Raw genomic sequence first — 12,277 nt, forward strand, 5'->3', positions numbered from 1 at the left:
GGGGGGGGGGGGAAGAAGACAAAGTGAGAGAAAATAAAAGAATTGTCTCTACCATTAACAGCCTGGATAGCTCTCATTTTGTTTCGCAAGGAAGGATCAGATTGCTTCTACCAAACATAACCTTTAATTGTTATGTAGTACCTTACATGTACAGTTGTTTTACATATGAATTAATATATGTAGTATGTATGTGTGAACATAAATGTGTACATACAGGTATAATGACAATGGAAGGTAAGGGTAGAGGTACACAGGCCAGGGACAAAAGAAAAAAAATTTTTAAGAGATGATTCTTTGAATAGTCAATCTTTGGGATTGACCATCCTTTAGCAAGAATGATGAAGAAACAAAAAGGAACAAATAAGTAACATTAGGAATGAGAAGGGGGTCATGCCTACCTGTATTATAAAAGATAATAATAGGATCTTATAATTTGAAAAATATATGAAATGGAAAAATATGTTAACAGAAAAATCTAAATAGTACTATAACCACTGAAAATCTTAATCAGTAGCATGAAATCATCCTTCAAAGAGAATTATAAAACCCAGGTACATAATTCACTAATAAATGATTCTTATGCACAATACATAAAACCAACAGAGGACTGATATTCGGACTATATAAAGAACTCTTACAAATCAGTAAAAAGGATGCTCCAATACAAAACAAGCAAAAATCCTAAATAGAAAATGTTACAAAATAGGAAGCCTAAATGATCAATAAATATATCCCACCTCATTAGTAAACAGGGAGATGCATAATAAAATCACAAGATATTATTTCAAAACTAAAACAATGGTAAAGATAAGAGTATCAATTATTGAGAAAATGGATCAATTAAAAACTGCTATACACTGCTTTTGAAAATGGAAATTATACAACTACTAGAAAATAGCCTGGCATTAATTGGTAATAATCGGAAAATAACACCAACCAAAAGTAAAAATATATATATTATATTTATAAAACAGAAAACTGTTACATTTGTTTATAAAAACAATGAAATTAAATAAGAACAATGAAATTAAATAAAGAATGTCAGGAATATAATACTGAATTAAAAACACAAGCCAAAGATTATATAATGAGTCCATTACATGAAGTTCAAATTATACCAAATAAATATCTTTTTTTCTTTTTCTTTTATTATTAGTTGTTCAAAACATTACAAAGCTCTTGACATATCATATTTCATACATTTGATTCAAGCGGATTATGAACTCCCATTGTGATTAGAAATATAAATAGATCATAGAATTTTTTTAAAAGTATTTAGATATTTTATTAAATACAGGTTTTTTTGAAACCTGTTGGAAAGAAAATTTAAAGCTACAATGTAAACTATGGCTTATTGATTGTAAAATAAAAATAACACTGTTGATTTTTTTCCATTTTTCTTTCTTTCCTTTTTTCTTTTTTTTTTGTTTTGTTTTGTTTTTGGTACTAGGAATTGAACTCTGGGGTACTCAACCACTAAGCCACATCCTCAGCCCTATTTTGTATTTTTATTTAGAGACGGGGTCTCACTGAGTTACTTAGTGCCTCACTTTTGCTGAGGCTGGCTTTGAAACTCGAGATCCTCCTGCCTCAGCCTCCTGAGTTGCTGGGATTACAGGGATGTGCTAACAAACCCAGTTCCATCTTTCTTCTCCTTGGTTTTTAAATTTTTAGTTGCAGATGGACACAATACCTTTATTTATTTTTATGTGGTGCTGAGGATCCAACCTAGTGCCTCACACGTGCTAGGCAAGCGCTCTACACTGAGCCAAAACCCCAGCCCTCCATCTTTCTTTTTTTTTTAATATTTATTTTTTAGTTGTAGTTGGACACAATTCCTTTAATTTATTTATTATTTTTATGTGATTGTGAGTATCAAACCCAGGGCCTCACACGTGCGTTTTCTAACAATACAATAAATCACTAAACTTATACAGTCACTTCCTATTAAAACCGTGTTTCATTTAAAGTATGTTTTCATATGTGTAAGTTACTTTTTCTTCCTAAATATAACAAAGCTATAAATATTAGATGTTAATGATAAGTTAACAGCTAAATAAACTTCTCTAAAAGTCCTTTAAAAAAAAAAAAGTACCATCAAATATCTTTTTACATATCAAATTAGACCTAAAGCTTGAGGAAATGTTGTATGTCACAGCCCATGAAAATGGCACTCTCCTTGCTGAGAGATGAGTGTAAATGGGGACAATAAGCTTTTTTTTTTTTTTTTTGCAGTACCTAGAGCCTCATTGGTGCCAGGCAAGGACTCCTCCACTGAGCCACATCCCAGCTCTGGGAGGATAAATGTTTCTGACAGCAATTTGGCAATACCTGCCAAAATTCTAAAGGACAGGCACTCTGACCCAGTAATTCCACCTTTAGGGTTTATTCTACAAGGTCATATACACATTCACAAACACAGGCACAAGGACACCTAGGGTGGTACTGCTTGCTGCTGGCCAGCCTGCAGCCTGTCCACACAAGAACCTTCTGCACAGTTGTTAAAGACAGTGCAACAGCTGCATGCAGTCAATATACAGGGGCTTCTGCAAGATGCAGCCTGTGCATGGGTCCTGTGTATTGGGAGAAGCAGGACTGCACAGCCACCCTGACAAGTTGCCTAGGAAGTGATTGGTATCCTTCTGGTACCTCTGTATTTTAAAACCATGTTCATGTGACAATTCAAAATAGCATACATACAATTTTTCAATCAATTAAATAAAATGGCAGCAAACACTGTGACAGGTGATGGATTATGGACAATTTCATTTTTCTTGGGATTTCCTGGCAGCAGTTTTTCACCTCCCTACTGAGGCAGCAGATGTCAGGGAAGGAGAAGGGTCTTATGCTTGCTGAGGGGGACCAAGGTGAAAAGGGAGTGCTTGGAAAGTAAATAAAGTCACAGGCTAGGAGTTCCAAAGTCCACCTACAGAATGGGCAGGGCAACAGTCAGCCCAGGTGTGCGGGACTTTGCCAAGGACTGAGCTGGCCACTGCTCTGCAACAGAGATGACACAGACATGGTGACAGGTTCCACCAATGAATTTAGGCTTTGGGAACTGAAAGATCTCCTCTCTTCACAGGGAAGGGAAATGGGGTGTGAGATTCAGAGGATGAAGTGATCAGGTGAGCATACAGCTCAGAAAGGGAAGAGGAACCATCTAGAGTCTGGCATGGATGTCATGTGAGCCAGAAGACCAGCAGTGACTGTAGCTCATGTCCAAAGGAAAGAGGGATGTGGATAGAGAGAAATCTTTGGAGACAAAGGGAGATGTGGAAATACCAGGCCAATGATCAGCAAAATGGCCCCCTACCCAGAGGCTACTGCAGTCCCACAAAAGAATGGAGAGAGAGAGTCATCAGGTCCAAGTCAGGTGTGGAGCCATGGCCTGGCCAGAGCAAATGCTCCCTACAAACCCAAAGAGACCAAGTGGCAGCAAGGGTAGCAAAGAGGATGGACAATGTCCAAAGCAACTCCTGGCTGAGGGAGGGGCTTTTAACATCTGAGCCCCTGCCAAGGATGCCAGGGAATAAGAGACATACAGAAATGAAATTAACAGCTGGAACATTCTGCTATGGACGGGACTCACTAGCTCCACCCTCAACACTGGGGTGGGCAATGGTGCAGCCAAGGGAAGAAGCCTGTACAGGATTTGTGCTGGCATTGGCTTTGAACCAGTGCTCAGGAACACAATGCCTTCCAGCAGGAAGGCTGGGAGAGGGCAATAGAGACCCAGGTCAACCAAAGGTACAGCCAATCACATGGCTGATCCACTGTCTTCACAGCCTGGTAGCAAGTCCAGCAACTCTACAACACTGTGCAACACTCTCACCTGTGTTGTCCCTGCCCCACGTCCCCTTTGAGTGCTCCTGGGGCAGTGGGAGGGGTTTGGGCAGGAGGTGGAGGATATGATAGAATTTTTTTATAAGAAAGGGTAAAGACCAAATTCAAGATTATGGTTACTTCTGAGGGGAGAGATGACAGGATCAAGAAAAGTCACATGTTGTATCTATTGATATTCAATATGTATTTAAAATGTCTTAATGTGGCATCCGAAATATAATAGTTACTTCCTCATGAAAAATTTTAGACTTAAAGATACTATTGCTTAAGAAAGTTATTTTTAAAATATATTTTTAGTTGTAGCTAGACACAATACCTTTATTATTAATAAGTACATGAAATTCCCTGTAACTATGAAACTAAAATCAACCAAAGGTAGGGTAATGTACACAAAAATATAGTTCTCGTAAGTATAGCTTAAATAAAAACAATATAATTCATAGCATAACATAGTTATTGTCCTACCTTTATTGGTGAAATATGAGAATGAGAAACAAATCCATGGACATTCTCAATCTCTGACAGGTTCTTCTCTGAGACATGGACCAATTCTGGACCTATCACCTCATTAGTGATTTGTGGGGAAATGTGTTCTTGGGGGGGTGTATCTTCATCTTGATACCTGTATTTCTGTGAAGTAAAGAAAACAATTAAGTATGAAAAAGCCAAAAGCAAAGTGAGTTTACTTCAAATTTTGGATAAACCAACAATATAAACAACATGAAAGCATTTTATAGTTTAATACATCAAGTCTGAGATAAATGAGTCTCTTTTAGCAGTTATGAAAAAAATCCTCTCTTCCCCCTCTCCTCTCTCCTCTCTCCCTCCTCCCCTTCTGCTCTCTCACCCTCTGCTCTCTCTCTCCCTCTCCCTTCTCTCTCTCTCCTCTCTCCTCCTCTCCTCTTCTCTCTCTCTCGACCCCTTTCTCTTCTGCAACTGGCTGCTACAGTCCCACTAATAAAATTTTCAAAAAAGTTATGAAAATAATAAAAATTATCCTTCTATAAAACTTCTAAGTAAAATTTGGTATTTAAATAAATATTAAATGCTTAAATATTAGTTTAAGTAAATATTAATTTTATTATTAAAAACAATCCGAAGCCAGATGAAACAAAAGCCTGAATACTGATTTACCCATTTCTTGCAAAGTATTAAAATGAACCATGTATTTCTAAAATACAGTTATGTAAATAAAGTAAATGAAGTCAGCATGAAAAGCCAAATTTATTTAGCTGAATTAATTTTCTTATTCAGTCAATTTGTACAAAAAAATGAAGGGGGGAAAAGTCCACCATTCAATTTCTTACTGAAAATTAATAGAAAAGAGCCTTTTACCTATAAAATACACACACACACACACACACTCCTATGCAATCTATTTTTAAAATTCAAATCACCTCACACCACACACAAAAGTAAGATAAATTAAAATTACAAGAAATGGAAGAAAATACGTGTTCCTTAATTCAGGCGGGGAAGGTCAATGCATAAGCACAAAATCGTAACAAAACAATATAATACTCTCCTTGCCATCACTCCCAAATAAATCCACCCATAAAGCAAAGGCACAAATACAACAGGAAAAAAATATTTAAAAATAAAGATTATTAACCACTATAAACTTTATAATTATTTGAAAAAAAGAATAGTCAACAAATGTAAAAATAAGGATTTATTTTAAAAAGTCAAACAAATGGGTCGATAAACTTAAAAGGAAAAAAGGCTCAACTTAATACGCAAGAAAACATTGTCAACATTCAAAGAAATGGGCATAAACCATCACATTTATGGTAGTGGTCTTTTTCTTGAAGGGCAGTTTGGCAATATGTTTTGAGAGTCCTGACAATGTTTCTACTCCTTCAGTAATTCAATTTCTAGGAAAGACAGCATTGATGAAGAGCATAAGTATTGGTTGTACATAGAAAAAAATGTAATTTGTAAAATACACATATAAAAATATTTAACTATGGACCTGTCTGTTGAAAGTTTCTGTACATGCCTCAGTACTTTCTAAACAACATCCTTCTGTGAAATGGTACCTAAATTACTTAGAAAGCAGTAATCTGGCTTATATCAGCATTAGCTAGCTTATTAACATGATACAGGAAATCTATTTTTACATGTAAGCCTCAATTATTTTCAAAACCAATGAAAAAAACTCCTAATTTATCCTATAAGTAAGGCTGAAGTTAACATTAAAATAATTATAAAACCTACCAAGGTTTATAGGTTCAGTTGAGTCTAAGTAAAATCTAAGTACATTCACACCTTAGAAGAAGACATGATGTAAAGAATGAAATTTTGTACAATCTTTGGAAACTTTACAGGCATTCCACAACTTAGCATGTACTTTAGGAAGAAATACATGCATGAAGATACTCACTACAGTATAGTTTGGAAGAAAGAAAACTCGGAACAAGCTTCTTATCAACAGACCAAAAAGAAAAAACGGCAAATAAATTACAATAACCCATCCTAGGAAATATTATATACAAGTTAAGTTGGGTAAAAATCCAAAAGGGAAGGCCGAGGATATATATTAATAATAAAAAAGCATGTTTCAAAACTATACATATTTATACATTATATATAATTACATATCCATAAATATATAAAAAATACAAATACACATTTTCAACATCTTTAAGCAAAGCAATACTGTATATACTAGAGGGCTAAGGAAAACATTAAAGATCTTCTCTGTCCATGTGCCTGCCCTAACCTTTGCACATCCTTGATGGAACATCTAAAGAATGCTGACTTCTCGGAAGGTTTGGTTCATTCACAAAAACTCAAAGACATTCACTTATTTCAAGACAAACACTCCCAACCTTTGGGGATCGGGCCAGTACTTGGGGGGGATGAAGTGTCCTTGAGGAGATCACTAAGTCACACTGTTTGTTAGAATGGAGCTTAAGGAACATCATAGAGAATAAGACTCTGGAGTCTTATTTGTCAAGAGGAAACTACCAGGAACTTCCCAGTCAGGACCCTGAAAAGCTGCCCCCAGACTGTCTCATGACTTCAGGTATTGGTGTTTTCACTGACCTGGTGATGTATTTTTTTCTTTCTCTCCTGCCTATAAGTTTTTCTTTGGGGGTGGGTGAAGTTTTACCAGGGAATGAACCCAGGGGCACTCAACCACTGAGCCACATCCCCCATCCTCCCCCGTCTCAGCCTCTAGAGCAGCTGGGATTACAGACATGAGGGCACTGCACCTGGCACTTGCACATAACTTTTGCTTCCATATAAATATTAAAATAATATTAAAATAAATGCCATTTGTATAAAGAGAGTATTTTAGCGTTTATCAGATTCAACCTACTAAATTCAGCTGCTGCACATATATACTTTTCTTATGACATACATAACACTTTATATGTGTGTATATACATATCTATGAATGTACATATTTAATTTGCAGGAATTGGAAAGGAATTAAAGCAAAAAAAAAAAAAAGTTTCCTCCAAAAAGGAAAAGAGGAAATCTCTTTTAAAATCTGTCTTGCTGGGCATGGTGGCACAGGCCTGTGAATCCCAGCAGCTTTGGAGACTAAGGTAGGAAGACTGCATGTTCAAAGCCAGCCTCAGGAAAATCAAGGCACTAAGCAACTCAGTGAGATCCTATCTCTAAATAAAATACAAAAGAGAGCTGGGGATGTGGCTCAGTGGTCGAATGTCCCCGAGTTCGATACCCGGTACTAAANCCCCGCAGTTCAATCCCTAGTATCATCCCCACCAAAAAAAACCCACCCCCACCACACACGCAAACCTGTCTTTTCACTTTCCAACACAGTAAAGCAAATACAACAATCTTTGGGGCTACTGAGTTATTAGGGAACTTTCATCCTTCATCCATCTCAGTTATTACGACCCCTATGTGATTTGTGTAGGAGGGGTGCAATATGGACTAGGCTGACTGGCATACTATGATCCATTTAATCAAGCCAAATGAATAGTGAAACAGGTACAGGCCCCTGGGATACCAGACACATCAAAACCTGCTGTGTTTACCATCCATGTATGTCACTCTGGACAATTCTGTATGGAGCTTGTGGCAGCAGATTTGATTCTGGTCACAGTTACGGAAGGAGACAAAAGAATGATATGCTAGTTGGAAAGACAATAGTATGCCACTTATGAGCCCATCACCAGAGAAGTATGGATAAAGGTCGTACATTTGGTGAAGAAAAGACGGCACAAGAAAATGCCACTTGGCTACAATGTAGATTAGAGCACACAGGTTGAAAGGCTATATGTAGCAGCTGTGACACACTGGGGACTTCCCTTAAGATGTGTGATATTGTTGGCTGTATGCCAGCTCTCAATGCTACCTGCAATGATTAGATGCCATCAAGGGACATATTAAATGAGGTGACACTTCTCTTTAGTGTTGGGAATAGATTACAATGTCCCTCTCCCATTATGCATTGACTTGTGTGGACATGGTTACAGGCTTGATATACATAAACATTCCCCAGCAAAAGAGGAAAACAGAAGGCAACTATCAAGGGATTAATACAGCTAAGTGCTATTATCAGAGTAACCAAAGAAGTCATTTCACAGACCATGACACAAAACAGTGGGCTCAAGACTAGGACATATTATGGATTTTCCATATTATGGAGAGGGAGGGGGAGGGGGAGGGGGAGAGAACACACACCATTATGAGAGGTAATCAAAATAAAAAATTAAAACTCGAAACTAATAAGTTAGTTTGGGAGAGAAGAGTCAAAACCAACGCATGAAAATCATGAAAAATTAAAATGGGGGGTATTAAACCCACATTGTCATCTCATACTAGACAAAGGCACCATAAATATACATTGAAGAAAAGATAACCTCTTCAACAAATGGTACTGGGAAAACTGGAAACCCATATGTAGGAAAATGAAATTAAACCCCTATTTCTCACCCTACACAAAACTGAACTCAAAGTGGATCAAGGATCTAGATGTTAAAACAGAGACTGCGCCTACTAGAAGAAAAAGTAGGCCCAATCAACTCTCCACCATGTCGGTTTAGGAAACAAATTCCTCAACAAGGCTTCTAAAGCACCCCGTATAACATGTTATAAAAGTGATGGGTGACAGTGGAGTGGGGAAAACAGATGTGTGTATTAATATTGTGTATAACAGTTTTAATTTTAAAATACAATGTGCAAATTCATTACTTCTTATGTAATGATACTATTATAAATAGAAAAAAAGAATACAATGATAGTCATAATTCATGTCACAACTTTCACTCCACTTTAAATATTAGTCTATGATTACAAGACATAAAAGACTTAAGGTTTTAATTACTAGATCTATAAAATCTATGGAAATAGAAATTTTTATTCTTTAAATTTTCTTCTTTTTAAAAGAAACTACTTTGTAGTTTTAAATTGTACTAAACTTCTACTTCATAAAATATTTAGGAAATTTTGTCTCAATCTATTCTGAATTTTCAGAAACATAGTTTTGAAATCCAAAGATTTCAAAGATTTCATCTTTCAAAGACTGGGTTTTCTAAAAATTCAAACTTGGATATTTTAAATTCTAAAATTTATTTACAAACTTATACTATATTTTACCAACCCAGCATATCATTATAAGATGCCCCACTAATTATATGCACACTCAAAAAAAAAATGCTGCTAAATAAATTAAGGGCATCAACTGCAAATAATTACAAATTCAAGATAAATTAAAATTAGAGAAAGGTATATTATAAAATCAATGAAATATATTAATTAAACTACAGATATCTATTAGATTTCTCAAAATTCTTCACTTTTGTTTTTTAGATTTTTAATAACTAAAGATTATTCTTTCAAGAGCAAAACTATATTCTTGGATTCAAGGTTAAACTAAATGGTTTCTGCCAGTGGAAAAGAAACTGGCATTAAATTGTTTTACTTAGAGAAGCTAATGCCACAGCAAGATACTAAAAAGTCCATAAAACTGGCAACACTGTAATTAAAATATAGCTAGTGGGTATGCAAACAACAGAGATATTTTTAGAGTGGGAGAGGAAGGCACTATCACCTACAAAGAATCGTGCTGGGCTGGGAATAAATATCCATAGTAGGCCTTGGTGCAGGTGTTTGTCTTACTTTTCTTAAATACAGTCCAAAGAACTCCTTCCTCCCAGAAAAACCCAAGAGTCAAGAGCTTCTCTACTTTTCTGCTAAAGATTATAATCCTAATCCCATTGCTTGGGCTTCCCATCTTAGGAAAAATTTCTACAAATCAATGTGATTTCCACATTACCACAATATCATTCTTCTACTTATAAATCTTGAAAAGAAAAAAACAATCTTGAAAGAGCTTAACAATACAAACATGGATATAAAACACCATTTGTTTTATTCATAACAATGTTTAATATGAAACTGCAGAATACAAACAGAAAAATCCTAACAATTAAATATTTATCTTCAATATGATGCCAACAGTAAATTTGTTCATTTATTGCAATATTTATTTATTTATTTAGGATTTAGAATAGGTAACTAAAATGCATATAAAATCCAGCAAGAATAAAGTGTACAAATAGGTAATGAGTGTAAATTTATCTTTAACAATCTCAAAACTATAATTAAACTGTAATCATTAACAGTTTACTGGTGTATGAACAGAAAGATCAGTGAAATGAATAAAACTGAGACTTTATATTAATAGAAATGTGGTACTATTTGATAAAGGCTATGTTTTTAATCAATTTCATAGACTAAAAGGTAATATTATTCATTAAACAACCAAGGCAAATGGCTATCATAGAAATTATTCAAATAGTTAAAAGATTCTTGAAAACTGTAACCACAGTAACAGATTCTTTTAAGACTCTAACTATAGAGTAACTGTTAACATAAAATGTGGAAGTAATTCAATACAAAAAGGACTGATAAATTTGATCAGCAGTCAAAATGTTAAAAACTAGGGAAAAAATATTTATAACTTTAATCCAAATGACTGACTTCAAAAACATATACAAAAACTATGAATCTCTTAAAAAAACCAACAAAAAAAGTATATAAAGCCCTCCAGCCCTCCCTCCTTAAATGTAGAAAAGGAATATAAAATAATTCAAAGAACAGAAATCAAATAATTCTTAAGAATTCCATCTTCATATACCTTTGAATTTTAAATCATTTAAATACATAATACATCATTCATTAAATAACCTCAAAGACTAAAAAAATAAGTTGAAAAATGATCATTACTTACTAAAGAGACTATAATGCAGCTAGAAAATCCAAGTAAAACCAATGAAAAATCAAAATAGGTAATTTAGTAAGTTACCTGATTTTATTAATTACTAAGAATCAGATTTATCATATTTAAATGATAATTACTCACTGAATGATGCTGAGAATCTGAGAAACAATCTTATCTTACTTCATTCTCCCAATTGCACTGGATTTCTGAGTCAATGACCCTGGCTTCCAAAAATGGACATGTCTATTGTCTGAGCTAAGCACCACAATTCTTCATAATACTGCAGCTCTAGCAAGCACTAATGTTCAGGCAACCATCTAGCTCACTCATGCTGAAGCAGAAACTCGATCTTTTGACCAATTGACTCTATTTGGCTAATTCTGGCCTCAGAGATAGTTTTAATTAAATTCATTCTCTCTAGTTAAATCTGCAATACAAATAGAGGTAAAAACTCTTTTGAAAAATACATGTCTGTTTAAAGCAAAAAACTTATAATAGTCTTATAGGATTTAAAACATGTATGTAGATTTAAAACATATTGATAAAATACATGAGAACTATTTTGTTTTATTCTAGCATAAAAGATGGCAGAAAGTGAAGGATGGTAGTAGTAGTAAATAGTCCTGAACAATTGTAAGATTTCTGCACTTTATTTGAAGTGATAGAATATTAATATTGAAAGACTGTGAAAAGTTAAGGAGTTATACTGTAATCCTGTAGCAACTAATAAGAATATAAAGTGGCATATAACTAAGAAGTCAATAGTTAAAAGAAAATACTAAAAATGACTCAAACAATCCTAAAAAAGAAAGGAAGAACAAAGTAATGAGAGGGAACAAAGAGAAATAATTTTTAAAAGCAGACCTTAAACTAATCATATTGATAATGTTATTAAATGTGCATGGACTTAAAAACACTATAACTAAAAGGCAGACTATTAGAATAAAAAAAGCCTGAGATGTACTTTACGTATAAAGACAAAGAGTGAAAGCATATAATGAAAAGATGTATCTGATAAATTATAAGCATAAGAAAGCTGGAATAGCTTAAAACAGGCTTTAAGACAGCATTTGTCTAAACAAAAAGATTTCAAAATGATAAAAAGTAATCAACCAGGAAGATACAACAAGGTTAAATGTGTGTAAGTAATAGCAGGAATTAAAATTATACAAACAAAATAAACATTAAAAAGGAAAAATAGATAATTCCACTATCTTAGTAAAAGATTTA

At 34.4% G+C, this 12,277-nt stretch overlaps 1 protein-coding gene across 23 annotated transcripts in view; it reads right to left on the bottom strand.

Moving 5' to 3' along the window:
- Dlg1 (discs large MAGUK scaffold protein 1) overlaps window positions 1–12,277 on the bottom strand; it is a 274,457-nt gene that overhangs the window by 164,856 nt on the left and 97,324 nt on the right. For all 23 annotated transcript variants that reach the window (XM_048794405.1, XM_048794414.1, XM_048794407.1 and 20 more), the window contains one exon: window positions 4,309–4,473. In XM_048794405.1, coding sequence (XP_048650362.1) covers window positions 4,309–4,473 — 165 coding nt within the window. The remainder of the gene's footprint in view (window positions 1–4,308; window positions 4,474–12,277) is intronic.

Source organism: Marmota marmota, unplaced genomic scaffold (assembly GCF_001458135.2).
Source record: "Marmota marmota marmota unplaced genomic scaffold, marMar, whole genome shotgun sequence".
NCBI classification, from domain to species: Eukaryota; Metazoa; Chordata; class Mammalia; order Rodentia; family Sciuridae; genus Marmota; species Marmota marmota.